This window comes from Macaca mulatta, chromosome 11, assembly GCF_049350105.2.
Source record: "Macaca mulatta isolate MMU2019108-1 chromosome 11, T2T-MMU8v2.0, whole genome shotgun sequence".
In the NCBI taxonomy this organism is placed as follows: domain Eukaryota; kingdom Metazoa; phylum Chordata; class Mammalia; order Primates; family Cercopithecidae; genus Macaca; species Macaca mulatta.
In genome coordinates, this window is record NC_133416.1 from 8,111,585 (window position 1) to 8,139,574 (window position 27,990).

The 27,990-nt window shown below is 48.3% G+C and overlaps 2 protein-coding genes, 1 long non-coding RNA gene and 1 other non-coding gene across 13 annotated transcripts in view; 2 read left to right on the forward strand and 2 right to left on the reverse strand.

Annotated features, from left to right (window-relative positions):
* Positions 1-2,420: 2,420 nt before the first annotated feature.
* On the reverse strand, positions 2,421-16,573 carry C1RL (complement C1r subcomponent like). Of its 4 annotated transcripts, XM_077953475.1 has the most exons (7): positions 16,410-16,573; positions 15,527-15,755; positions 9,198-9,387; positions 7,306-7,431; positions 7,105-7,179; positions 6,060-6,113; positions 2,421-4,558 (listed from the first exon to the last, which is right to left on the reverse strand). In XM_077953475.1, the coding sequence occupies exons 1-7, from the start codon at positions 16,478-16,480 to the stop codon at positions 3,786-3,788; spliced, it is 1,518 nt and encodes a 505-aa protein (XP_077809601.1). In that variant the 5' UTR covers positions 16,481-16,573; the 3' UTR covers positions 2,421-3,785. The 4 variants fall into 4 exon arrangements, 3 of the variants coding, with proteins under 3 accessions (XP_077809601.1, XP_015006441.2, XP_077809602.1); XM_015150955.3 differs by lacking the exon at positions 6,060-6,113; XM_077953476.1 differs by lacking the exons at positions 6,060-6,113; positions 7,306-7,431.
* CLSTN3 (calsyntenin 3) overlaps positions 15,826-27,990 on the forward strand; it is a 50,367-nt gene continuing 38,202 nt past the window's right edge. The window contains exons 1-4 of one of the 7 annotated variants that reach the window (XM_077952998.1): positions 16,623-16,699; positions 17,365-17,448; positions 17,600-17,873; positions 22,432-22,521. Coding sequence is in view for 1 of the 7 variants with exons in the window: in XM_077952991.1 (XP_077809117.1) it covers positions 19,606-19,761 (156 nt within the window). In the remaining 6 variants the exon portion in view is untranslated. Of the gene's footprint in view, positions 16,222-16,622; positions 16,700-17,364; positions 17,449-17,599; positions 17,874-19,591; positions 19,762-21,391; positions 21,460-22,431; positions 22,522-27,990 lie in introns of those variants that run through there. The other 6 variants (XM_077952999.1, XM_077952995.1, XM_077952994.1 and 3 more) reach the window with 6 other exon arrangements.
* On the reverse strand, positions 23,044-25,869 carry LOC144332763 (uncharacterized). The gene is made up of 2 exons (XR_013400829.1): positions 25,741-25,869; positions 23,044-24,960 (listed from the first exon to the last, which is right to left on the reverse strand). It is a non-coding gene; the product is annotated as an uncharacterized LOC144332763 (long non-coding RNA).
* LOC114671260 (U6 spliceosomal RNA) lies at positions 26,108-26,218 on the forward strand. Its single transcript, XR_003721134.1, has one exon. It is a non-coding gene; the product is annotated as a U6 spliceosomal RNA (small nuclear RNA).

Consider the following 27,990-nt stretch of genomic DNA (forward strand, 5'->3'; position numbering starts at 1 on the left):
TTCCTTCCAAGACTTTCCTGGGGGGCTGCTGCTGTGTTTACAAGGTTCCTACCAAAGCAGTGGGAGACCACAGGTTGTGAATTCTCTTTTCTGGGCTGTCCTTTCCCATGACCCCGTTCTTCTTGCCGTCATTCAGCCCACAGCCCTGGTTCAAGAATGGCCCGGGTTTCCATGCCCAGGATGTAATGATAGGAACACTGGGGCAGAGGAGGGCACGTGGGAGTGGGCAGAAGAGAGAGGAGCTTGGTTGCCTTGGGGCCCTGGCCTGCTTTAGCCGTGAATGACACGTGGACATAGAATAGGGATGGCCATGTCAGGGCAGCCCTAAATCAGCCCTGGGTTTGAGACCCTCTGGGGCGGCTGCGGAGGGGGTAAAATGTCCCCATCTCCTCAGCATCTGCTCAACACAAGTGCCAGGGCTGAAGCCGAGGGTGCGGGTGTGGAGCAAGAGGCTCTTGGTGTTTCTGAGATGGAGCCAGGCCCCTGGGGGGGAGGAGGGACCCTAGACTCTCTTGTCCATGAGGCCATAGTGTCCTGCTTTAAAAATTTTGCTCTTGGCCACGTGTGGTGGCTCATGCCTGTGATCCTGGCACTTTGTGAGGCCAGGGTGGGAAGATCTCTTGAGCCCAGGAGTTCGAGACCAGCCTGGGCAACATAGTGAGACCTTATCTCTAAAATTTAAAACAAATAAAAAACACTTTCACTGTTTTTGGAAGGCTTTCTTCATCAACTCTCCGTGGCACCAAATATCTGACGGCACTTTACCCCATAGAGGGGCTTGGGCTGCAGAGCAGGCTTCTGTGTTCTTAAGCCTTTATAGGCTGTTCTGCTTGTTTCCCTTATTAGATTAATCCCTCCAACCTCCACCCTTCTGCCCCCAACCCCGTTCATCCATTTTTGGGCTACCTGTTTAATGGCAAGGCACTTTCCCAGGCAATAGATTGCAAGAATTCACAGAGCTGATGCAGTTCCCCATCAGGCAGTGACCAAGTCATCAGTAGTTAGACAGCAGGCACACAGAAGGTGCAAGATCCACCAACACTTGGAGGGTTTCTCCAGCAGGCCTGTGTGTCAGAGCTGAGGACTGAACCTAATGGAGGGCTGGTCTGTGATGCGATCAGGATATGAACCACAGCCTTGTTAGGTCAGGAAAGACAAAAGATAGGGGTGAAGGAAAAGGACTAGATCAGAGGACGAGAAGGAAGGGGAATCTTGTCTAACAAACTGTACATTAATATCCTGGCAGCAGCAGTGTTGCGTGTGTGTGTGTGTGTTTGTCAACCTCCACCTTCTGAATTCACATGTGGTTACAGAAGTAACCACATGTATGTACAACTTCGAATCCTGCCATTTTTTTAGAGATACATTTAACCTTTGATCATAGTAGCAACGTGACTCTTGATGCTAACAAATTATCTGTGTGTGTATGCAGTATATGTTGATAATGGAGGCAGAGGGAACAGGTAAGGAGGTAAGTCTTAGCTGAAGCTCTTCCATCCATCCTAGGGATTCTCAGTTCTGCCTTGGCATTGTGCAACATGCTTGGAGAGCGGCAAACCTGGACGTCATTAGCTCAGTCCCAGCCCTGTCTCCACTCTGTCCAACCATTCAAAATAACATTTACTCACACATTTTTGTTATGTCCTTGACTTATACCAAGAAGGAAAAAAATGCATATGAATGTTGCTGCATCTGTTTTAAAAGAAGTATTGAGGACCTTGTCTGTTACAGTGTTTGTTCCTCTAAGGATTTGATTCTTGGGAAAAAGATTTCTCTCTTAAAGTGGTGGTAGGTTTTCCTCTGTGGACATGTCTCTATCGCTAGTTCATCCATCTCCATCATCTCTCTCTAACTTCACTCTCTCTCTCTATCTCATTGTCTATATCTCTATCTCTAGACCTAGAGACAGCGATGGAGGTGTAGATATAGATCTAGACGTACATATGTAAATATAGGTGTATATATATATTTTTTTTTGCCTTGGTACGGAGAAACGCATATCATTTTTTCAATCATAAAAAATTAGTAAAATAAAATGTTTTATGCTAATTAAACAAAATTCAGCAAATAGAGAATAGTGGAAAACCAAACAGCAAAAATCTTATCAATAAAACCACCTTTGTTTGGTATTTTGAGAGAATTATTATTATATTTTTGGAGATGGGGTTTCACTATGTTGCTTAGGCTGACCTTGAACTCCTGGGCTCAAGTGATCCTCCTGTATCAGCCTACTAAGTGGGGGGGACGATAGGTGTGCATCGTCCTTTTGGGAATATTTTAAATAATCTCTTGTACTGTGTGTGGGTGTTAAAAACAGAAGTAACCACATGTATGTACAACTTCGAATCCTGCCATTTTTTTTAGAGATACATTTAACCTTTGATCATAGTAGCAACGTGACTCTTGATGCTAACAAATTATCTGTCTTTTATTGTGTTTATTTTCTATTTCCATTGAATAGTTGTATTTTGTGTCTTTCACTGTAAATCACCTCCAATTATTTATTTATTTATTTATTTTTACTTTTATTTGTTTTAGACAGAGTCTTGCTCTGTCGCCAGGCTGGAGTGCAGTCGCACGATCTCGGCTCACTTCAACCTCCACCTTCTGAATTCACGCCATTCTCCTGCCTCAGCCTCCCAAGTAGCTGGGACTACAGGCGCCCACCACCACACCCAGCTAATTTTTGCATTTTTAGTAGAGATGGGGTTTCACTGTGTTGGCCAGGATGGTCTGGAGCTCCTCACCTTGTGATCTGCCCACCTCGGCCTCTGAAAGTGCTGGGATTACAGGCGTGAGCCACCGCGCCCGGCCCATCACCTCCAGTCTTTACTAAAAATTAAAGCGTTGGTCCTCTCAGGTGGAGCAGTTCCCTTGATGATGGAGGCACAGGTGGGGTGTCCGCGGGAACTTCAGTCCAGTGCTGGGCTCACCTGGCTTCTGCAGGAGATGGGGCCATCAGGAAAGTGTGAGCCAGAGGACGCCATTTTCACAGAAGCAGGAATTCCCAGGGAGGGACAATGGTCAGGATGTGGGGACTGAGTGACACAGCAGGTCAGAGGAGAGTTGAGAAGTATGGTGGCACACTGGGAAGAGCACAGTCTCTACAGTCACATACCAGCTGAGGGATTTGGGCAAGTCCTCTATCCCGTGAGCCTCAGTTTCCTCATCTGTCATACATGGATAACACATCCTTTGCAAATATGCTATGAGGATTCAGTGAAATAACAGGTGAAGCACCTGGCATATAGAGGACCTAAAATAAAAAAGGAGCTATTTCCGTAATTGCATCTTGGAGCTGTAGAATAGCTTGAATTTGAAGGTCAACTAAAGGGTCTTAGGAACGTTTCAGAAATGCAATGCAATGAAAACCCCTTCCTCCACACTCTCATAGCGGGTGAGAAGGTGGCTCTTCCACAGGTGAGTATCAAAGCTGTGTCAACACATGAAGTAGGGGTTGGGGATTCTAAGGAATTCAAGGTGAAAGTTGCTGAGATGTACAGGCTTCTCTGGGCATGGTGCACGCGCACAGGGAGGTGGAGGGCGAGAAGCAGCGGTCTTTGGGACCTGCTTCCTGTCTGGGACGGTGCAGGCTTGCCGGGTGGGGGTTTCTCCTGCAGTGGCTTGGTGCAACAGTGATGTGAATAGGATTTCCCCGACTCCCCCACGCCCACCCCCCACCACTGCCCCCCCCCACCACTGCCCCAGGGTTCAGTCTCACTCCCAGCCCTCTCTTGGCTGGGGCCTGCCCTGTGCTGGTCAGTCACTGTCCAAGCACCCCAGGGTCAGTTCTTGCCGTTCATCACTCCCTTGATCCAGTCCACGTAGCTGAGCACTTTGGTGTAGAAGTCATACCCTTCGCCACACCCTATGCCCCAGGACACAATGCCCGTGGCCACCCAGTGATGGGCACGATCGTCCCATACCACATAGACGCTGCCACTGTCCCCCTGGCAGACACTGTGCCGCTGCGTCTCGTCCCCAACACAGAACATATCGTCAGAAAACACCTCGGGCCTCTGTCTCTTTTGGAGCCAGGCCTCACAGGCCTCCCTGGGAGCTACAGGCAGCCTGGAGTACTTCAACTCAGTAGTTAGCCAGCCCATCTCCACGCCAAACCCACTGACGTAGCCCAGCAAGCCGCTGCGGTAGAGGGTCTCATTATCGGGCAGACAGACCGGGAGGATGTTGGGGCCCAGCGGGATGCTGTGCTGCAGCTCCAGGAGGGCGATGTCCCCGCTGAAGTTGTGGGACTCATTCTGACGGTAGTCGGGGTGCACAATGACACGGCGGACAGGGTGGTTCCCCAGTTTCAGCATCTCATCTATGGCTGTGTGGCCCAGGAACACATTCACGCTCCGGTTCTTCCTGAGAGAAACACTGTCCTTGGGGTAGATGGTGTGGGCAGCAGTGAGGATCCATCTGTCACCCAGCAGGGCCCCGCCCCCACGGCCATGGATACTGGTGAAGGCTTGCCAGGGGAAGTTGCCCAGCTTAGCTCTGGAAGAACGGAGGGTCGTCTGATTCTGGGCAATGGGGGTGACTGGCCGTCCGCAGACTGGGAGAGAGGAGGGGTAGGGGTGACAGTCAGCAGCTGCATCTAGGCACATTGATTGAAGACCTACTTCTCTGAAGTGCTGTGGTAGGGGATGCGTGAAGAGGCTCTGGGATAAGGACTCTTTTTTTTTTTTGAGACCGAGTTTCGCTCTTGTTGCCCAGACTGGAGTGCAGTTGCGCGATCTCAGCTCACTGCAACCTCCGCCTCCCAGGCTCAAGCAATTCTCCTGCCTCAGTCTCCCGAGTAGCTGGGATTACCGGCACTGACCACCACACCCGGCTAATTTTTGTGTATTTTTATTAGAGATGGGGTTTCATCATGTGGGCCAGACTGGTCTGGAACTCCTGAACTCAAGTGATCCACCTGCCTCGGCCTCCCGAAGTGTAGGGATTACAGGCATGAGCCACCGTGCCCGGCCAGGATCAGGAGTCTTATACTGATGCAGACCCACAGTGTAGACCATGTGGGCAGACACGGGCAGGTAATCAACGCCAAGTGTACGGGGCACCCATCCTGCATGGGACTCAGGACAGTGGACTGAGGGTAGAGAGCAGAGATGAGCACATGTTTGGGGCTGGTTCTGCAGGGCTCTCCTTCCTGCCTCCTCAGAGGCATTAAAGCAATTCCTTTGGATCATCCTGGGCCCCCATGCTACAGGCAGAGTCTGTTTCAGTGCTTCCTGCCTCAGTTTTGTGTCACTTCCTCATTTGTAACATCTCCCACTACCACCTGCCCTCCAACCCATCCCCAAAGCACCATGAGCCTTCAGGCTACCCCTAGAGTGTTCTGTGGATCAGATTGGGTTAAGAAGGCAATGCTTTCATTCAAAAGTATGGATCTCAAAAATGGTGGACTTGAACCCTCATGTATAGCTGGTGAGATGTAAAATGGTGCAAACTGCTGAAGACAGTTTGGTGGTTCCTCAAAAAGTTAAATAGAATTATTATGCAATCCAGCAAGTCTACTCCTAGGTATATACCCAAGAGATTTGGAAATATATGTCGATACAAAAACTTGTACACAAATGCTCATAGAAGCGTCATTCATAAAAGGCAAGAAATAGAGACAACCCAAATGTCCATCAGTTGAATGAATAAACAAAATGGTGTATCCAGAGAAAGGAGTATTATTTGGCCATAAAAATGAAATACTGATGGATGCTATAACAGGAATGAACCTTGAAAACATTACGCTAAGTGAAAGAAGCCAGACAGAAACAGCCGCATATTATATGATTCCACTGATACAAAATCCACAGAGGCAAATCCATAGAGACAGAAGATAGATTAGTGGTTGCCAGGGGTGGGGCAGGGGAGCGTTGGAGGTACTGGGCTTTTTTGAGGAGGGTGATGGAAATGTTCTGGAATTAGTGGTAGTGGTTTCACTACATTGTGAACACACTAAACATTACTGTATTGTACTGTTTAAAGTGGTTAAGGCTGGGCGCGGTGGCTCACCCCTGTAATCCCAGCACTTTGGGAGGCTGAGGCGGGTCGATCACCTGAGGTCAGGAGTTGTAGACCATCCTGGCCAACATGGTGAAACCCCGTCTCTACTAAAAATACAAAAAAAAAAAAAAAAAATGAGCTGGGCATAGTGGCAGATGCCTGTAATCCCAGCTACTCAGGAGGCTGAGGCAGGAGAATCGCTTGAACCCAGGAGGTGGAGGTTGCAGTGAGCCAAGATTGCGCCACTGCACTGCAGCCTGGGCAACAAGAGGGAAACTCCATCTCAAAAAAAAAAAAAAAAAAAAAAAAGTGGTTAAAATGGTAAATTTTGTGCAATGTGAATTTTAAAAATTAACTTTTAATTTTTTCTTGGCAACTACAGATTTTGAGAAGTTCTGTAATTTTTTTTTTTTTTGAGACGGAGTCTTGCTCTGTTGCCCAGGCTGAAATGCAGCGGCACGATCTCAGCTCACTGCAACCTCCACCTTCTGGGTTCAAGCGATTCTCATGCCTCAGCCTCCTAAGTAGCTGGGATTATAGGCACACACCATCATGCTAATTTTTTGTATTTTTTTTAGTAGAAACGGGTTCTTGCCATGTTGGCCAGGCTGGTCTGGAACTCCTGATCTCAGGTGATTCACCCGCCTCGGCCTCCCAAAGGCTGGGATAACAGGCATGAGCCACTGCACCCAGCCGTGAATTTTATCTCAATAAATTTTAAAAAAAATGGTTGACTTTCTGGCACTGTGTGGCATCTAGGTAGGGAGATGTTTTAGGAATAGAGAGCCTGTCAGTAGATCCTTAAAACATATGGCACAAAAAGGGTTTTCTCTTACTTCAGCTTGTTGGTTTCTCTTCCTCCTTTTCTAGTCCATCTTATTAACTTCCTTCATGCTTTTCCTCAGATATATCTTGACCTCTGAAGAATGAGGAACAAGCCTCTTCTTTTCTGGGCCTTGTTGATTGCCCTGTTCTTCCCCACCTTCTGCTTCTTATCTTCCTTTCTATTCTAAGGCTTTCCTTTAACCCCTGTGTCCCGTAGGTCCCAGTTGCAGCTGCGACTTGTTGGGGGAATGGTGCTGGCAGGTGGCTACTCACCAGGCATACACTGAAGAACCTCCTCCCCATCCTGTCTGTCCTTCCAGGTCCCTGGGTTTGTGCCGGTGAGTGTCCCTGAGGCGCAAAATGAGGAGAGGCAAAGAAATAGGCTCAGAGTTGAAACCAGGCGCTCAGAGGCTGTCAGGCGTTTGGGTGGGAGTGAGGCGGATGGAAGCCACCCCTGAGCAGGTGGGGACTCACCTGCCACCGCGGCCTGATAATAGGGCTCCTGGCAGTGGTTCTGGACCTTGGCGGGGTTGTCTCCAGGTGCGCTGATGGCCTCAGAGCCCCTGCTGGCCTCGCTGATGGGCTGACTATAGTTCACAGCTATAGGAAAACAGCACCTAGCACAGATTTGCCAACTGGCAACCCAGGGGCTGATTCTGGCCCATGGCTATACTTGGTTTGACTTGCACAGTGATTTATTTTTTATTTTTACTTTTAGTTTTTTAAAAACATTTGAGTTAGTTTTCCCTGATCAGACTGTCAACACTCAAAGAGTTTGAAGGTAAGTGTGACAAGCAGGGTGGGCGAAACAGGCACTCCATATATGTTTGGTAGGTATGTAAATTAGCAAAACATTTTTGGAGAAAATTTTAGCAATATCAAAATTTAAAATGCAAATTTTTTTTAACCTACTACTCCATTTCTAAAAATTTAGTCTAAAGATATTCTCACACATGCGCTCAAAGACATAAATGCAAGGATATGCACAGTAGCACCGTGTGTGGCAGCAAAGTATCTATCAGGAGGGCTGATCAAATACGTTATGACACATCAGTCAAGGGGATTTTATGTGGTCAATAAAAATCATGAGTTCGCCGGTGCGGTGGCTCACGCCTGTAATCCTAGCACTTTGGGAGCCTGAGGCAGGCAGATCACCTGAGGTCAGGAGTTTGACACCTGGCCAACATGGTGAAACCATTACTAAAAATGCAAAAATTAGCTGGGTATAGTGGCATACCTATAATCCCAGCTACTCAGGAGGCTGAGGCAGGAGAATCACTTGAACCTAGGAGGCGGAGGTTGCAATGAGCAGAGATTGTGCCACTGCACTCCAGCCTGGGTGACAGAGCGAGACTCTGTCCCAAATAAATAAATAAATAAATAAATAAATAAATAAATAAAAAATAAATGAGTTAATGCTGACCATATGGAATGGGATGATCTTTAAGATATATTATTCAGTGGGAAAATGCCAAGTTCAGAACACTTACAACACAGAAACACACAATTTATCCTCTTCCTAGGAAGAATATCTAGGAAATGGAGAACACAGCTGTTTCTGGGGAGGGCAGCTAGGAGTTAAGAGCCAGAGATAGAGGAAGACTTACTTTTTAGCATACTTAAAAAAATGATATTTTATCATGTGCACCCTTCCTTCCCTCCCTTCCTCCCTCCCTCCTTCCCAGCCTCCTTTCCTTCCCTTCCTCTTTCCTTCCTCCCTCGCTCCCTCCCTCCCTTTATTTCTCCCTCTCTTTCTCTCTTTCTTTCTTCCTGTCTCACTATGTCTCCCAGGCTGGAGTGCAGTGGCATGATTATGGCTGACTGCAGCCTCAAACTCCCTGGCTCAAGCAATCCTCCCCCTCTGTCCCCGAGTAGCTGGTATTACAGGTGTGCACCACCACGCCTGGCTAATTCTTAATTTTTTTGTGGAAACGGGGTCTCACTATGTTGCCCAGGCTGGTCTCCAACTACTGACCTCAAGCAATCTTCCAGCCTTGGCCTTCCAAAGTGCTGGGATTATAGGCATGAACCACTGCCTCCAGCCAGTATTTATCTTTCAAAACCAATCTGAGTCATCATTTGAAAATTTATAATTTTACTTAAAAACCCGGATTTTTGGCATCTCTTTAAAAATTAGATGATCTGCAAACACCGGGCCTATAAATCTGTGCGGAAACCACCACTGGGGCTGGGCAATGGCTGTCTCTTAATAGGGTTGCTTGCCAGCAGGGGCAGGGCTGGGGTCCAGCCCAGGTGTCCCTGAGTCACCTCAGCTGTCACTCAAGCTTCCACTTAAGGCTTGAAGATACCAGGGTCATGGCTGGGGACAGAGGCTCCCTCCCTGCACCCCCAGGAGGGACACTCACCCACGGTTTGGTAGAGGGCCAGGAAGCCCTTGTGGAGGTGGACGGTCTTGTTCTCCGAGGAAGGCTGTGTGCGGAAGGTCAGCCGCAAACTCCTCCCTGAGGATACAAACTCCCTCTGACCGGGGGGCCTGCCCAGAGGGGCGTCTTGCTGACCACAGAACTGGCTTGGATCCGACCCGCTGGCTGAGATCTGAAAGCAGGAGGAGGAGTGAGGCTGCAGATAGGTGTGGGGTGAACCTGTGCTGCTGCCATCACAGGGGCACATCCTCGGTGTGACTCCAGCCCCATCTAGACGGGCCGTGCCCCTCTGGGGCTCAGAAGGCACCTCACAGAGGCTTCCTCAACTAGCTTCTGGTTCCATTATTGACTCCTGAGTTTCTTCCAGACATGACCGCATACTATAATGTTTCTTTAGCCTACCATAATTATTTCATACAACCCATTATATTTTCCTTCTTTTAAGAAGTTCCTTGGGAACCCCAGGGTTCCCATAAGAGTCGCTGGATTATAAACTCTAAGAAGTCAAGGACTAGTTCTGTCTTTTTCACCACTGAGTTCCTGGTGCTCAACGTGGTACCTATAGCACCACAGCTTTGACTCAAATGAACATAGGCATAAGCCCCTGCCATCCAGCGTCTCCTCCATCCCCAAGCCCCATCCCATCACCTTCCACTTCTCTGAGTAACTTTCTCTGGCCAACATCTGTGAAGCAGTAAGACCCTCTGCAGAGACTGAGCCTCTGGGGTCCCTGCCTTTTCCTGCTTTCCTTCTTTTGGGGTGCCCCTCCTCTTACCCCATGCACTTTGTAAACGAAGCTCTCACAATGTATGAAAGCCTAAGGACACAGGTGTCCACAGTCCAGGTGCACTGGATGGTATTGCTTCACCTGGCAGGTTGTCTCTGTTTCAATGCCCTTTAACTGTCTCACCTCTGCTCAAATCCCTTCCTGTGGGTTCCTCAACTCAAGGAAAGGACGGCTTGGAGGGAGTTCCTGGGCCATGCTTCCTGCTTCATCTCTGTTCCAGGTACACAGCTCACTGCTTGGCTCATTTTAGTTCTGGTTTTCATACTGATCTATATATCCCAGGTTTTTGCTAGCTCTCCATTCCCTCATTCTCCACAAGTCCCAAATTCATTCAAGACTTCATCCAGACCATGTCATTATGATCAGAGTAATTGGGTAAAAGTTGCGATGAAGAAAATTTCCAAATCGCCCCAAATACCTTGCTCAGACAAACTGGTCTTTTGCTTAGAATATCAACAAATGTAACTCCTGGCATTTAAGAGGCCTGCCTTTTGGGGAAGAAGCAATTTGATATAGGAAATGGTGCTCAACTGCTCTACTTGGTTGTAAAACCCTCCAGTTTTCCTTTTGCCCTTTTCCCTGAATTGTTAGCTAAATACAATTGCTTAGGATTCTAACTGGGAAAGTAGAGTGGACACAGGACGGAGTCCTAACACCCTTAAATTCTAGACTTTGCTACTAACTCCATGTGCGAAATGGGGAGTTTCTGAAGCACCCAAGATCTCAGTTTCCTCTCCTATGTAATGGTCTGTGTGGCCTCTTCCAGCATGTTCTATGGCATCTTCCAGAGTCCACACTAAGAGCAGTGGTGAGGATGGATACTCAATACCTGCTCCTTCAAAATTCATTCTGCTGTGTGTCCCGCACACACATAAGCTTGCATTTGATTCACTCTTTCACTTATTCCTTTAACACATGCACTGACTGTGTACTATGTGTAATACACTGTGCTAGGTGCTGGGGACACAGATATGACAAAGGCACAGTTCTGCTCCTGAGGAGCAGTGGCTGAGGACACTGACAAGTAAAAAATAAACTAGATTATAGTGTGCTGAATTCTGCATTTGAGGGGTGTGTGTGTGTGACTTACTCTGGGAGGAATCCTATTTCTGATCTTGAAGTTTCTCAATGACAAGAAAAGAGGCCAGGATTAAAAATCTCTGTGATTTAAGAGGAACGGGACTCATGGTAGGTGCTCAACAGACACAGGCTGAATTGAGCAAAGTATCATCCCTTCTGGTTAAGTCTGAAGCAATAAATGCACGCACGTATCTCCTCTCCCACCTCAAACCCCAGTCATATGACAGCAAAGGGATAAAATGGTACATATAACCAAGGACAAAAAAGGGAGAGAGAGGATGACAGCAGATGAACACACTTTGGAAGATGGAGTGGAGACGCAAGTGATAACTTGAGTTTGCAATGATGGGAGCCAACATAAAGCAAGCAGGTTCTCATCACAGAACCAGGGTAAGTTTTAAAAATTGGGGCAATCAAGATAGGGATGAGGGAAGGACTGGCACAGGGATGGCAGGCGGGAAGCCTGTGAGGGAGACTACAGAATCCTAGAATCTCTGTGCACCCAGGCAACTCCCTCGGGCCCACCCTGGAACAGGGCATGAGCTTAACGAGAAACCCTGGACTTGAGGCCCCATGGCACACTTGACAGAGGGGGCGAAGGTCAGTGCAGCAGGTCCATGAATAACATTGTTGTTTCATTATGACACTGATGAGAAAAAATATCGGCTCCTGTCTGGGGCCACTGTCTGGGTGAAGTTTGCACATTCTTCCCAGGTCTTCAGTGGTTTTCTTCAGGTCCTCTGGTTTCCTCCCACATCCCAAGCTGTGCCTGTTGGGTGACCTGGCATGTCCCCACGGCCCCAGTGTGAGTGAGTATGAATGTGTGTGAGTGCGTCCTGAAACAGGATGCTGTCCTGTCCAGCACTGATTCCTGCCTTGCATCCTGAACTGCTGGACCAGGCGGTGGCCACCCGTGACCCCAAACTGGAATAACTGGGTAAATAATCTTACTCATTTTTATTAAGCTTTCTTACATGTAGGCATAGTTCACATGTATTTCAATATTTAATATTAGAAGTGTTTGGGGTCTTTATTTAGGTGTTTGGTGATGTTTCTGTGATCAGTAATTGCTGCAGGTACTTCACTCTTGTATATATCAATGGCCAAATTGGTTTCATTCTATGTTGTTTCTCTTAAAGTCATACTTGCCAAGAACCTATGGATGATATTAAGTGAGGACTCACTGAACCAAAAACAGAAGGATTAAGTGAAAGTCTACCTGCCAAACAGTGAGCTGCAGCTCCCTCCACCAGGCCCTTCTCTCAGCTTGTTGACCAGAATGCTAGGGTCCCTGAGCTGGAGACTGCAGGAGTTCTCTCAGGGGAAAATGGCTGTCCCCAAATAAAATGCTTTTACATCCTGACAGTTGGGAGGCCCCCAATGGCACATCTAGGTCACCCTGTTGATAACCCTATTTTCAAACCTATCATTTGACAAATTTTTAGCTATCTACACAGAACTTCCAATTAGTATTTTAGTGCTCCACTCTTTTTTTTTTTTTTTTTCCTTGAGACAGAGACTCACTCTGCCCCCCAGGCTGTAGTGCAGTGGCCTGATCTCGGCTTACTACAACCTCTGCCTCCCGGGTTCAAGTGATTCTTACACCTCAGCCTCCCAAGTAGCTGGGATTACAGGCGTACACCACCATGCCTGGCAAATTTTTGTGTTTTTAGTAGAGACGGGGTTTCATCATGTTGGCCAGGCTGGTCTCAAACTCCTGGCCTCAGGTGATCTGCCTGCCTTGGCCTGCCAAAGTGCTGGGATTACAGATGTGAATCACCACACCGGGCCTTAAATATGAATGGACAGCCAAGTATTATCAGACATTGTAGGAAAGTCTCTAACACAAAAAGCAGAGACCAAAACAAACAAATGGCAAAAAGGAACTTGGATGAAACAGACCTACTATAGATAACAGAAGAAACATTTAAAAATAATCCCAAAGGAGGGAAAGGAGTTGATATTGCATCAATGAAACAAGAACAATACTCTATAAAAAGGCACATGTAGAAAATTAGAATGAATCCTTAGAAATGAAATAGTATGTCAGTGGAAAGAAACCATTAACTAAAAGGTTGGGATTTAAAGATGAGGAAATTTCCCAGAAAATGGAACTAAAGAGATGGTAAATAGAACAAAACAGATAACAAAGCTAGAGAATCAATCTAGAACATACGACAGCTGAATTACAGGAGAAAGAGAAAATAAAGAAATGAGATGTCTAGAAATTATTTAAAAAATAGCACAAGAACATTCCTAGAATTGAAGGACTAGATTAAAAGAGGCTCTATATTAAAAGAAACCTGTACAATGCGTGAAAAACCACGTGTATCAAGGGACATCATAATGAAAGTCCAGAATACTGGTAATAAGGAAAATATTCCAAAAGTTCTAGAGAGAGAAAACAAAGGATTAGGAATGATAAGGGCATCAAACTTTTTAACAAAGTCTAGACCTAGAAGACAATATCATCAACATTCTAGAAAAAAAGGTGTCCAATCTAGAATGCTATACCCAGATCAACTATCCATCCGCTGTGAGCATAGAACTGAGACATTTAGATACATATAAGATCCTCTAAAATTCATTCTAAAATACTCTTTCTAAGGAAGCCACTGGTGAAGGTGCTCCTCCAAAATGGGAGAGTAAACCAAAAACGAGAAAGGTATGGGATTCAGGTTCAGCACAGGACAGGTAAAGGAAATCCCCAGGAAGAGGGAGAAGGGAACTCCCAGAATGTGTGATGGCTTAAAGAGCAAAGAACTCAGGCTGTGAAAATAAATCATCGAGAGATCTTCAGGAGGGATGTCACCAATTAAAAGGAGGACCAATAGACTGAAATTTGTGCTTGAGTATTTCAGAAGAAGATTTACACTCCTGGCTAAGAGTCTGGTGAGATTAGTTACAGAGACAACTAAGCAAACTAAAAAGCAAAACAAAAACAAACACCCCCCACCAAAAAACAAAACAAAACAAAACAAAAATCCTCCATGTAACTATCGACTCCTAAATTATTTTATGCCATGTGCTCAGATGCAAATATTTTATAGTCATAATAATGTAAATAATGAATAAAGAGTTAACTAAAAATGATAATATATGTAAACTGGCAGAATGGGGAGGGGAAATGTGGGTGGTGAAGACTGAAGACAGATAAAGCTAGTCCTTATCTTCTATACTGTAGTTGAATGTTAATAGAAAATACGTAAAAATGAAAGATAAATAAGCATGTTATTTATCATATGAAGTTAAAGACCAGATGAAACAGCTACATGAATTGGAAAATGACTGCTCCCAAGGAGCAGCTCTCAGGGGTGGGGAGGAACAGCTTGGAGACTGTTGCTATGCATAAGCCTTTTTAAAAAACTTTTATTTTTTTTGGAGACAGGGTCTCACTCTGTCACCCAGGCTGGAGTACAGTGTCATGATCAGAGCTCACTGCAGCCTCTACCTCCCAGGCACAAGTGACCCTCTCACTTCAGCATCTTTTGTAGCTGGGACCACAGGTGCGTGCCACCACACTTGGCTAATTTTTAAATGTTTTTGTAGAGATGGGGTCTTGCTATGTTGCCCAGGCTGGTCTCAAATTCCTGGGCTCAAGTGATCCTTTCGCCTCAGCCTCCCAAAGTGCTGGGACTACAGACATGAGCTACTGCGCCCAGGCTTAGAAAACTTTAATTTAAAAAAAAAAGTGTTACAACTATTATGTATCTATAATAATTAAAAATTTTAAAATTAAAAAATAAAGTTCAAAAGTTTATATGTGTGTCATTTTGATATAAATAAAATTTAAATCAAAAGATAATGTGCTCTTTTTATTTTTATTTATTATTTATTTATTTTTGAAATGGGGTCTTGCTATATTGCTTAGGCTGGCTTTGAACTCCTGGGCTCCAGCCCTCTGATCCTCCAGCCTGTCTCCTGAGTATACTGCTGGGACTACAGGCCTGCATCACTCCATCAAGCACTGTTTCTAAAATGTCCTTATTCTCAATAAGGCTTTGGCGTTAGAAGTTTTGTGACAGCTCTTCTAAGGTAAGTGTGAACGGTGACTTAATCTTTTGTTATTATTTGTGCCCAGCTTCCTCACCTGATAGAGCAGGCACTCAACAAATACATGATGATATATTTTTAACAACCAATGTGTGCGTGCCTCACCCTGGCTCCATAGATTTGCAAGATTTGTGTGTCCCTTCATAAGTCTTCCAAATGCAGGGCCTGCTTGCTGCCCTCTTTGCTCGCTGGGGCCCAGACGGCAGCCCTGGAGGCGCTGCTGGGAGGTTGTGTCCTGGGGTCCACCACTGCTGCCCGGTAAGCCAAGCCCGACTGTCCCTACATGGAAAATTCCTCCTCCAGATGGGTGATTCAGGGCACCGCCACTTCCCACGACCCCGGGAGTCTCCCTGGCCACAGTCCTGGCGGGACCCCCCCATGCCCAGCTCACTGTGACAGAGTCCCCTGCACAGTCCTGGGACGGCTCCAGGTCGAAGTCCTGGAAGACGAGCCTCACAGCAAAGCCCTCTGGAGCCTTAATGTCCGCGCTGCTCTCGTGGCCTTTGCGATACGGCTCTGGGTACCCGGGGGATGTCAGCTGCTGGGGTAGCTCTTGGGCCAAGAGGATGGAGCCCCCGGTGGGGCAAGCCTGGAGGACTCCCCAGAGGAGCAGCCACCACCTGTGAGTAGGGGGGAGGGCAAGGTGGGACCGCGCAGCTGTGGCCGGAAGCCTGTGGGTGTGGGAGGAGCGGGGGAGCCGCGCTAGGACTGAGAGGCCTGGCAAGGCCGGGTCAGAAGCGGTGGCCTCACCCTTGAGGCCCGGGCACTTCCCGTCTCCTCCCTTCCTCCCCTTCCTCACCCCATCCCTACAGCCTCCCGTGCAGCCTGAGCTCTAGGATTGTCGGTTTTCCCTCCTCCGAAGACATCACCTTTGCTCATCTCCCAGGAGAGTCTCATCCAAAGGAGGGGGTGCTTTCTGCTTCAGCAGATCCCACCCCATCCTGGGATCCGAGGGAGCAATGGTGGGGCGAGTGAGGGTCTGCCGCAAACACCCACCGACCACCCCCACGGAAGGTGCTACAGGCCGCAGGCAAATTTCAGTTTCCCCATGGAATATGTGCTGTGCTGCTGCTGCTGCTGCTGGTGGTGTGTGTGTGGGGGTGTGTGTGTGTGTGGGGTGTGTGTGTGTGGGGTGTGTGTGTGTGGGGTGTGTGTGTGTGTGTGTGGGTGGGTGGTAGGGTGGGGGGGGGGGAGGGGAGCGTTTGCGGCCACACACCCTCCCATCCCTCTCCCTCCCGTCCTCTTCCCTCCTCGTCTGCCGGGAACACACTCACATTGCGCCTGGACAGCCTGTGGAGTGAGGCCTTCTCCAGAGATATTTCCCCCACACTCTGGGTCCAGGCATCTGGAACTGGACATCTGGGACCTGCGAGAGAACTGGCCCAGGCTAGGGAACAAAAGGTGAAGGCCGGTGGGGGAGGAGGAAGTTCCTGGAAGTGTTGAGCAACTCCTCAGTTCCCCTTCTCCAATTCTCCGGGCGGAGCGCCACCTGCCGTCGGACTCAGGAACAGCGGGCCGGCCGCAGCTTAGGGGAAAAGTCCCAAAACCTCGCTGGCCCTCAGAGGTCAGGGTGACAGGACACTGACTCAACCCTTTTGTACTATTTAACACTGATTTTTGCCACGTGTGTAGGATGACTCCTTGTGAGTTATGGCTGCTGCCTTCACTCAGCCATGTCTCTTCCTCCCCGACCTTTCCCTTCACCGACATACCTGGGGAGCCTCCCTCTTGTGGAATTGAAGTTTGTGATCCTTGAACTTGAGCTTTCTCTTCCTTTCCCTCCTCACCAAGCAGGGGTGGGGGACATGCGCTTAGGTGGCCTTTTGAATCCTACCCACAACCTCTGCAGGCTGCTCGTCCAGCATGGTCAGGGCTGGGGTCGAGCCCAGGTGTCCCTCAGTCCCTAGTCCCAGTCATCACTCAAGCCGTCACTCAAGCTTCTGTAGGCAGTCACTAGAGCCCGTGGCTGCTCTCACCGCTCCCCGAGGAAGGACATTCACCCACAACTTGGTAGAAGGCCAGAAGGCCCTTGTGGAGGTGGATGGTCCTGTCCTCAGAGAAGGCAGGTGTGTGGAAGGCCTTACACTGTACACACACACATGCACACACACACACACACACACACCCCTCTCAGAGAAGAATCTATTGCTTCCTCCATTTTGCATATAGTAATATGGCAGCAAGTTACAGACCTAAACAGGATATGCTCTGCATCTTTGGTTTTTCTAGGCTAGAGAGATTTAGGAGAGCCACAGTCCATGGCTACAAGGAGATGATAAGAGAGTGATGGCCAGGACAGATACAATTTCTCAGGTACAGCCTTGAGCTCAAGCCTGCCTGTCTGCCACATCCCAACCCCAAACACACCTGGGGATGATCTCCTATGCCCGTCTTTTGAGGAGTGGGCCCCTCTGACTAGGACTTCTTTCCTCCGGTGAGATCACTGAAACCTGCTCTCTCATAGAACTCTTAGGGTCACCTGGAGCACCTTGGGAGCCAGAGATGCAGCCAAAGAGTGAACAATGGTACCAATCCCAAGACCCATGTGTTAGGAAGAAACCAGCCAAGACTCAGATCAGGACTGGGGAGTCTACCTCTCGTCTCCCTTCAGAGCATTATTTCCTTGTTTGCTAAGAGGGGCAGGAGCTGGAAAACCCAGCTAGCCCATCTGAGAAGACTTTCTTGGAGATGAGCTGGAGGAAGGAGGAGTAAGGCCTTGGAAGGAAACTCCAGGACAGGTAGGATGACTGACTGTTTTGATTTGCATGGGACTAACGGGTTTCCCAGGACATGAGGCTTTCAGTTTTAAAATGAGAGAAGTTCTGGGCAAGCCAGGACTGGTGGTCACCCTAAATGGATAGGGGCAAAAGTGCTAGAGTGAGGCTGGGTGGGAAAGAGGACAGAGAGCCAAGAGGGTGGAGAGGCAGTGACGCACCGGCAGCCCCAGGTGACTGGGCAGTCCAGGGCCTGGATGTGGTCCCTGTTTGGGGTAATCCAGCACTCTGAATATGAGGGCCCACCTTGGTCTCACCTAGGTGGTGTGTGTGGCTGCAGTGTGAGTTAGGGTCAAGGACAAGGGGACGAATGGCCGGTGATGTGGGACTGGAGAAGGAGCTGATGGCTCTGTACATAGCTGGTCACTGCAGGCTGCTGTGGGCCAGGGTTGAGCTGTGCCCTGCTGGGTTTTCAGCACCACCTCCCCTACATGGGACCTCGTCTCTAACTGGCAGAGTAGTCAATTAAAAAAAGGGCATGCCATGGCACGTCATGGTCAAACTGCTAAAAGCCGAAGACAAAGAGAAAATCTTTTCTTTTTTTCAATCTCATCCTAAAGACTATACACAACAATATTTTCAATATCACTGTTTTCTCATCAAAAGCAATATAGACCAGAAGACAGTGGAATAGCTCTAAAATGTTGAAGAAAAAAAAATGTCAACTCAGAATTATTTTTCTAGTGGAAGTATTCTTCCAGAATGAAGATGAAATAAAGCTATTTTCAGATAAAAGAAAACAGAGATTCTTGTCACCAGCAGACCTCCACTATGAGAAGCGCTAAAGAAAGTTCTTTAGGACGGGCACGATAGCTCATGCCTATAATCCCAGCATTTTGGGAGGCCAAGGTGGGAGGATTGCTTAAGCTTGGAAAATGGAGGCTGTAGTGAGCCATGATGGTGCCACTGCACTCCAGCTTGGGTGACAGAATGAGATCCTGTCTCAAGAAAAGAGTTCCTTAGAGGGAAGGAAAATGAAACCAGATGGAAGAGCAGAGCTGCATGCTGGAATAAAAAGAATGGTAAATTTGAAGGTAAATACAAAATACAATTTTCTTTTTAATGTCTTTAAAATATGTAAAACTGTTCCAGGCAAAAATGATAACATTGTATTGTGAGGTTTATAACATAGGTAGCTGTAACATATATGAAGGCTATAGTATAAAGGAGTCCCCAACCCCTGGGCCACAGACCGGTATTGGAGGTGAGTGGCGGGTGAGCAAGGAAGCTTCATTGTATTTACAGCTGCTTCCCATCACTCCCATTACCACCTGAGCTCCGTCTTCTGTCAGAGCATTGGTGGCATTAGATTCTCATAGAAGCATGAACCCTATTGTGAACTATGCATGTGAGGGATCTAGGTTGCGTGCTGCTTATGAGAATCTAATGCCTAATGATCTGTCACTGTCTCCCATCACCCCTAGATGGGACTGTCTAGTTGCAAGAAAGCAAGCTCAGGGCTCCCAATGATTCCACATTACGGTGAGTTGTATAATTATTAATATTTCATTATATATTACAATAACAATAATAATAGCAAGAAAACATGTGATAAATGTAATGTGCTTGAATCATCCTGAAACCATCTCCCTCTGGCCCCCATCCCTGGTTTGTGGAAAAATTGTCTTCCATGAAACCAGTCCCTTGTGCTGAAAAGGGTGGGGACTGCTGGTATAGAGGACAAGGGGGTGGACTCATGGTTACAAGTTTCCTTCATTTCACACGAAGTGGTACAATAGGAACTGAGAAAACTGAAGAGTTCAGGATGCAGACGAATTCCCAGAGCAGCGGGTCTCCACCTGTGGTCTGGGAAGACACACAGTTCCTAAGATCCTTTCACGGGGTCTGTGAGGTAACAAAATGACTTTCATAAAAATACTCAGATGTTGTTTGCTTTTTTCCCTCATTCTGTCATGGTATACGGTGGATTTACAGAGGCCACATGATGTGCAATCCGTGGTAACGAGCGGGATGCATGCTTGTGTATCTTTGTGTTTTAAAATTTTCTCAATTTTTATTTCTAGTACAGTGACTATGAATAGATAAACCCTACATAAGCCAAAGCTCTCTGGGGTTCTCAATAATTTTTTAAGGGTATAAAGTTTGAGAACAGTTGCCCTAGGGGGACCACTAGTAGAAAAAAGGCAAAGAAGTATAGCTAAAAGGCCGATGTAGAAATGAAAATGGATGTCTGAATTTGGGGGGACTTGTTTCTAATAGGGTAACTTATTAGAAATCATCCTGGTCTGTCTAGGACTGAGGGTTTCCTAGGACATGAGGTTTTCAACACTAAAACCAGTTAAGTTCCCTGGCACACACCAGGACAGTCGGTCACCTTTTTTCTAACACTTCAATCATTTACTTCGGTTCCCTTTTCCTTACCCAAGTGTGAGTCCCTAAAGAACACAGGCCGCTTCTGCTCTATGTTAAGGCCCCCAGATGTAGGTAAGGGAGCTGGGATTCCTGGCATGCTAAGTAAAGGTAGCTACCAAATTGTAAGGATACCATGTTTACAAATGCAGAAAGCACCTGTGAGAAAAATCTAAAATAAGTGCTTCCTATTAGAGTATGGGGTTGCGGATGATTTAAACCATGTTGCTCTGTTTAGTAAAACTTCTGTAATATTATTTAATAACTTTAATAGTTACAAAATAAATGTATCTGAAATTATAATTGTGACCAGATGGTCCTTTCTGAGCCAGACAGGACTAGAGAATGACGGGATGGATCCTTTAATCGACATCTCTGATCCACATGATTAATGAAGAAGTTTTTGTCCTTAGATATAAACTTAGGCCACGCATGGGTCTTTCCAATGGTAGCTGGGCGAACAAGATTGGGGTGCTCCAGTGACGTTTTGGTTTTATTTTTTAAAATCATGTTGGTGCTGCCCCCTACTGTCCTGAAAGGGGAAGGGCAGGACAACAGAAAGTGCCTTGGGGCTTCCTGGCCAGGGAGTTTCTCTGCAGCCTTCATCAGCCCCCAGCATTTAGAGAGGAGCTTGCCCTCTCTTGGAATCCAAACAGCCACAGGAGAGCCCAGGCAGAGGAGGCTGGGGCAGCACGAGTCACTCCTGTCCACAGCTTCCCTGTCTTATCTCTAGATACCTTGCCGTGGGCTGGGACACGTGGGGGCTTTTGTGCCCAGCGCCAGGTGAGAAGGGAGATACAGGAGCCAGGTGAAGAGCAGCAGGGGTGATGAGGCGGCTGAGTCAGCCAGGCTGGGACCCCGTGCTTCTGTCTGGCATGGCCAGTGGAGATGTGGACAGCCCAGGGCAGAGGGGTGACCCTAATGGGTCACACTCCTCCACCCCCAAGTTATCTCAGGCTTACAAGTCAGGGCCTTAACTTCCATGCCTTATGGACACCTGGGCAGTGGCTAGTTCAACCCCAGTGAAGTGTCAGCAACTAGGTTTAGCCCTTAAGCCCATCCTCCCTACTCTGCCAGTATCTAAAATCTCAATCAACCATGCCCCTTCCCAGGTTAAAACTTTTCAATGACTGGGCCTCCTGATCCATGAGATGAAGCCCCAGCCACTCGTTTTGTCTCGGCAGGTTCTTCCTTCATAATCGGGCTCTGCATGACTTTCTGGCCCCGCTCTCCACTGCTCCCACCTCGCATGTGTGTTCCAGGCACAGTCATGATGCTATGGCTTCGCAAACACGGTTGCATTTGCATGTGTGACTCCTGACCAATGCCATGTTCTTTAGTCATCAGCATAACATGCTGGTTAAAGGGTTGGGCTTGTGTGCCACACTCACCACGTTTAAACTCAGGCTCTACCATTTAAAAGTTTGGTGACCAAGGCCAGCTTACATAATTTCTCTGTGCCTCTAAACATCCTCATCTGAAGAACAAGGATGAGAACAACGGTACCCACACCCAGGGTTGTTGTGAGGGTTAAACGAGTTAACCAGAATTGCTTAGGGCAGTGCCTGTCATTTGGCGAACAATAAATATAATTAGGCAGAATGTAATAGCAAAATGGTTAGATCAGTGGTTCTAACCAGGAGCAGTTTTGCTCCCTAGGGGATATTTGATGCATCTAGAGATTTTTTTTCCCATTACTAGCATTTAGTGGGTAGAGGCCAGAGATGCTACTAAGCATCCTACAATGCACAAGGCAGTGCCTCCCACAACAAAATGTTATCTGACCCTGAATGTCAATAGCGGCGAGATTGAGAAACTGAGGGTTGGGTGGTCAGGCTCCAATCTGTTTGGGTCCAAATCCCATCTCTGTCTTTAATTTGATGTATAACCTTTGGCAAATTACTTAAAATTCTCTGTTCCTTAGTGTTCTTACCTGTAGAATGGTGACAATGACATATGCTTGGGTTCTTGAGAAGGGTCAGTGCCCGGCATGTGGTAATCATACCTGGGATGCCGGCCATTTTTACTCACCTCTCTCCCCGTGTCCTCTCTCCTGTGAAGCCTTCTTTGACTCAGAGCAAATGACTTTCCCTGTGCTCGTGGACTCTTGATGCATGATAACCTCCTGCCCGTGTGTCTGTCTTTCCCACAGGGCTGTGGGCTCCTTGAGGGAGGAATTTTGTCCTGCAGGTTGTGGCAGCCCTAGGACTGAGCACATCTAGGTGTCCACCTGTGTCTGTGGGTGAGTTCTTGCGATGGGGCAGGGTGGGGAGTATGCACCAGGTTTTGGAGTTTTCAAGGTGTACAGGGAGGAAGAGAAGCGGGTGGTAGACAGGTGCGTCTGGGAGCTGGGATTGAGTAGAGATTGAGGGTCTGAACACGGCCCTTCCCCATTTACTATTCTCTAGTGAGAAGCCTGATCATTGCCATGTGACTGCTTGCTCACTGTTGGTACCTGGTTGTAGAGAGCAGCTCTGTGAGTGGAAGGAGAAGGATCCTGCCCTGGAGAGGGCCTGGCTGGTCCTCACCTGGGGTCTATCATTTGGTAACAGGGCTTCTGGAAGTGGTAGCAGATCTGGGCCTGGTGGGCATTTTGCTTCTCCTGGGTGGCAGCAGAAGTCTCTAGCTGGCAGACTGGGGACTGCCCAAAGGCTCTGACTCTTAGGAAGAGCACAGTGGAACAGAAGGCCCTTATACCACCTTCGCTGGTGTATTCGTCCATTCTCACACTGCTATACAGAGCTACCTGAGACTGGGTAATTCATGAAGAAAAGAAGTTTAATTGACTCACAGTTCTGCAGGCTTAACAGGAAGCATGACTGGGAGGCCTCAGGAAGCTTACAATCATGGCGGAAGGCGAAGGGGAAGCAAGGACCTTCTTCACATGGCAGCAGGAGAAAGAGAGAAGGCGGAAGTGCTACACGCTTTTAAACAACCAGATCTCATGAGAATTCCATCGGGAGACAGCACTAGGGGGATGGCACTAAACCATTAGACACTGCCCCCATGATCCAATCACCTCCCACCAGGCCCCTCCTCCAACACTTGAGGATTACAATTACACATGAGATTTGGGTGGGGACATAGAGCCAAATCCTATCAGCGGGTGTCCTCCTTTTTCCAGGCTTTAGATTTGGCAAAACCTGATGGCATCTGCACAAAGCCTCCTTTCATCTGCATCTCTCCGTCTCACTCACCCTCTTTTCAGCAAAGAACCCTCTAGCTCTAGTTTCACTGGGGTGGTCCTGAGAGGGGTAGGGAAGACCCAGAGGCTCCTTACCCTGGGAGGTCAAACTGACCATCCAGGTTTGGCTCTTCCCTGCTGGTGTGTCTAGAACACCATCTTCCCCTTCTCGCTGTGGACTTCAGGGCCCTGCTGCTCTGTCCTCCACAGAACTTGTCAATCAACTTCCTACCAGCTAAGATCCGGTGCTGTCTGATATATCCTCCCTACGTCTGGTCGCTCATGCCGTCTAATGGCGCAAGGCACATTGAGTTGTATTCTGATGTCTCTGTCCTTTTGAAGCCACAGAGTAAGGTCACACAACTGTGAAAGGAGCAGGGTACCATCTGAAGATGCTGGACATTCCTTTTAACAATTACCTAGGGGAGAGGCAGTCCTCAGACAGGACTCAGGTCCCTCAAAGAGGAAGAGAAGGGGGCAGCTGCCCACCTCTGAACTTCACACTCTAGACTCGTGGAAGGGCAGACGCTGAGCTGTGGGTGCTGAGTGGTGTGGGCTTAGAGCTAGGATGGGAGGGCTGCGAGCACTGAGGGTGGAGTCATAGCTTTTTGTGGCTGGATACGTTTTTACTGCCCGAAGTCATCTATTGCCCCCACACCCCAACCCCATTCTTCTGCCCACTTAGTGAATATTGAGGCTATAGTCAGGATGGGGTCATTGCAATGAAAATCAAGGTTAAGACTATGTTTCAGTTATCTGTCTGCTTGTAAAAAATCACCCCCACATTTTGTTTAAAACAGTGAGTATGTACTATTTCACACAGTTTCTGTGGGTCAGGAATCCAGAAGTGGCTGAGTTGGGTAGTTTAGGATCAGGGTCTCTCACAAGGCTTTGGTCCAGGTGCAGGTTGCAGTCCTCCGGAGGCAGGACTGGCGCTGGAGGTCTGCTTCCAGACAGTCACTCACATGGCTGTGGGCAGGAGGCCTCAGTTCCCTGCCACGTGGCCCTCCTTATAAGGACACTTGAGTGTCCTCGTGGCATAGCAGCTGGCTTTCCCCAGAGTGACCCAAGATGGAAAGAGCAAGGCAGAGGCTGCAGTGTCTTTTATAAGCCAGCCTTGGAAGTGACATAGCATCATTTCTGCCTTATTCCATTGGTCACACAGACAATCCTGGTACGATGTGGAAGGAGACATCACAAGGACAGGAATACTGGGAAGCGGGTATTGTTGGTGGCTGTCTCGGACGCTGGTTCTCATAGAAGTAGATGTATTATTTTAGTACAATACATGCAGACGATCAGCTGGCAGGATATTATTTTTGCTGGGTGTGCTTGTATTTCAGGTGCATTGACCTGAATCCAGAGTGCCTTTGGGCACTCTGACCCTCTCCCCCTCCACCTTGAGATCTGTAGAGTCCTCTCGTTCATCCCACCCAAGAGCAGGACTGGACGGATCAAAGCATGGCTTACAGGAGGCCAACACAATAGCGGGTAGAGCTTTGGGAAGACAGCATAGGTTTCAAAAGAATCAAGAAGCGGTTGAAAAGAAGAGCAGATGGGCAGGGAAGACAAGTCCCAGATAGAATGCCCTTTGCAACCTAGGGGAGGCAGACCACAGTGTGCATCCCGACACTCGAAGACAAGGTCTCCACCAGCAGATTGCCCAACAGAACAAGTTCAGAGCCTGGAGATCCCAGTTCCAGATCTCCCACACCCTGTGGGCTCTGTGGGGTCTTTCGTCCTGAAACAAAGTCCTTTAGTAAAGGACTCTTTAAATTCACTCCATCTGTGCTTTGCTTGCCAATAGCAGGGCGTTTCTGTTATACACTGGACTATCCCTTCCTTCAATACGTTTATGGCTGAGGCTGCATTTGTGTCTCAGATAACCAAGGTGCGTATTACTCTCTGTTCTATTTCCCTTTTGTTTCCTTCAAGACTTTAATAAACCCTCATGCAAGAGGCCCACCTTGTCCCACCTGTGCTTCTCAGAAAAGACGGAGTGGTGGGAGACAGGCTGGGGTGGGGTTTTGCCACCTGGCTGCCCTTTCCCCTGTGGGTTCTTGCTCCAGTGAGGACCCAGCAGGATAAGCTTTAGTTGCATTAAGGGTGACAATAGTTTCCTTACAGCTGGGTCAAGGATATGAGCGAGCCTCTTCTGAAAACAGCCAGGAAGGGAGAGGAATCCAAGGGGAGGAGCAGGTGTGGAAGACAAGACAGAAGGTGGATCAGGACCAGGCCTGGGAGGGGGAACAGGCACACAGAAGTGAAAGAATTCACCTGAGGTTACACGACTCCTCGAGCGGTGTCTTTAGCTTTGCATTGTGCCACCTGCCTGGGTCAAGGAAGATGCCACAGCTGTAGTTCTGTGCACAAAGAGGGAAAGGAAGATGCTGGCTCTCAGCAATTCTATAGAACAGAACATGGAGAGGCCACATGACAATAGGCACACACACCGTACATTGAAGAAGTGCATGCAAGCAGAATCGTGTGGGATATGCACACTTGCGTGGAAGAAAAACTGTTCCATTCACACTGAGGTAGACCCTCCATCTATGACTCGTCTGTAGGGCGGGGGTGTGGGTACAAACTGAGGCGTGAATGGAGGGGAAACTGGAGCTCTGCTAGTGTAGAAAGATAATGGGATGTGCTCGCTTCAGCAGCACATATACTCAAATTGGAAGGATACAGAAAAGATTAGCATGGCCCCTGTGCAAGGATGACATGCAAATTCATGAAGTGTTTTTAAAAAAATTTTAAAAGAAGAAGAAGAAGAGGAGGAGGAGGAGGAGGAGGAAGAGGAAGAAGAAGAAAGATGGCGAGATATCCTGCAGGAGACCAGGGGCAGGAGGGTGGAGGTCTCTCAAGAAGAGGGAAGCATGAGGAATCTCCAGCATAGGGTGAGGGCGCTGGTTCCTGTATTCAGCTGTCATAGGGATGAGGGGAGCAGCTGGGAGGGTCAAGGGAGAGTGGCAGTACCTGCAGCTGGTGACTGGGGGAGTCCAGGCTTGGGATGTGGCCTCTGCTGCTGGTGCCTAGCACCTTGAATGAGATAGCTTCAGTACGTACTGTGGGGGATGGGGGAGTCCCAAGGGCTGGGGGGTTGGGGTGGTTGGAGCTGATGACTGTGCAGCCATCACTGCAGTAGTACTGGGCTGGACAGCTGACCCTGCACATCCCTTTTCTCCTGCATTGAAGCCTTCTCTCCATGGATGGGAAGGCTAGAGTGGCTGTTGCAGCAGGGGCTCTGGAGGGCAGTGCTGTCCTGGGGAGCCCATGCATCCTTCTCTGGGGATGGGGAGTGGGGTGCAATGAGAGACTCTGGATATGGATCCCTTGGGGAGGCAGCTCCCCTTCATCCTTGTCACCCCCAGATGGTTTACCTGCCTGGACAGCAAGATGATGGCTACACTAGCCCCCATTCTCTGGTATGCGTCACTTACACTTTGGTGTAAATATGTCACTGTGTAACCCCAAGGGTAGTGGCACTTGCTGCCTTGTCCTTAACTGAAGAATACAAGGCTTTGCTTCTAGTTAAGAGAATTTCAATCATCAGGTGAAGAGGCAGGGAGTAGTGCAAGTAATGATAGCCAGCATCTGTCAGGGCGCACTCCACTCCAGGTCCTCTGCTGAGCGTGCGTGCAATCTTCACAGAATTCCCAGCAGGAGGGAAATGCTCTTGGTGTTGCCTTGTGGGCTGGTCGATGTGGCTCATTTGCTGAAGGCTGGCGATTTGTATATACTCCTGCAGCTACTGATAGGTGGCATTTCATGCCTGGCCACTATGCAGCACTGCCTCCCAATTTTGGGTGGCATTTTAGGTTCCTCTAGAGCCTCTGAGGCAAGTGATTTGTCCATGAACTCAATGGCCTGGCTATGCTGGTGACCCTCTGCTTGGGCACTCACTGCCCATGGGGAACAGAACAGAGGCTGTGAGAGCTGCCTCCTCTCCCTGGCGGCCAGAGTAAAATGAGGGCAGAGAGAAGGCAGCTTGGGAAAGGGTGGGGTAGGGGGAGGCAGGAGGCTCACCCCCAGCTAGATGGTGGCTCAGGAAGCCCTTGAGAAAGATGGAGGTCCTTCTTGTTTTTGCTGGAAAGGTGAGTGTGGAAGGTCAGCTACATTTTATCCCCCTGGTACCTAAGTGGCCTCTAGTGGGAGTGCGTATTCAGCATGGAGCACAGGTTCCCACAGAGCAATGCCATCCTGTTGGCTGAGGCCTGGGGAGAGGGTGAGGGCCTGGAGATTGCTGATTCTGGCCCCTGGGCAGGCAGGGTTCTCTGGGTACTGCTTGCACCCTGGCCTCAGAGGCCTTGGCTACCACTGTTGTTTCTTTCTTTCTGTCCTCCATGCAAACTCGGGTCAGTTATATCAGAGTCCTTCACAGGGTGCCTGGATTTGCCCACTAGGTCTCCTCACCTCTTGCCCTTCACCTCCTGCTGTACCTACAAGGTCTCCCTGATTCCCACCTGCCCATAATCATGGACACAGCCCCAGGATGTGCAGGGTGAGCCCCCAGGGACCCTGACAGCA

Excerpts from the sequence above, each read along its gene's own strand:
- C1RL (XM_077953475.1), bottom strand. The coding sequence starts at position 16,480 with ATGCCTGGACCCAGAGTGTGGGGGAAATATCTCTGGAGAAGGCCTCAC. Across the intron at positions 9,388-15,526 it reads GTGCAGGGGACTCTGTCACA|ATCTCAGCCAGCGGGTCGGA; the intron begins GTGAGCTGGGCA and ends TCCTGCTTTCAG. Across the intron at positions 7,432-9,197 it reads GGCCCTCTACCAAACCGTGG|CTGTGAACTATAGTCAGCCC; the intron begins GTGAGTGTCCCT and ends GTTTTCCTATAG.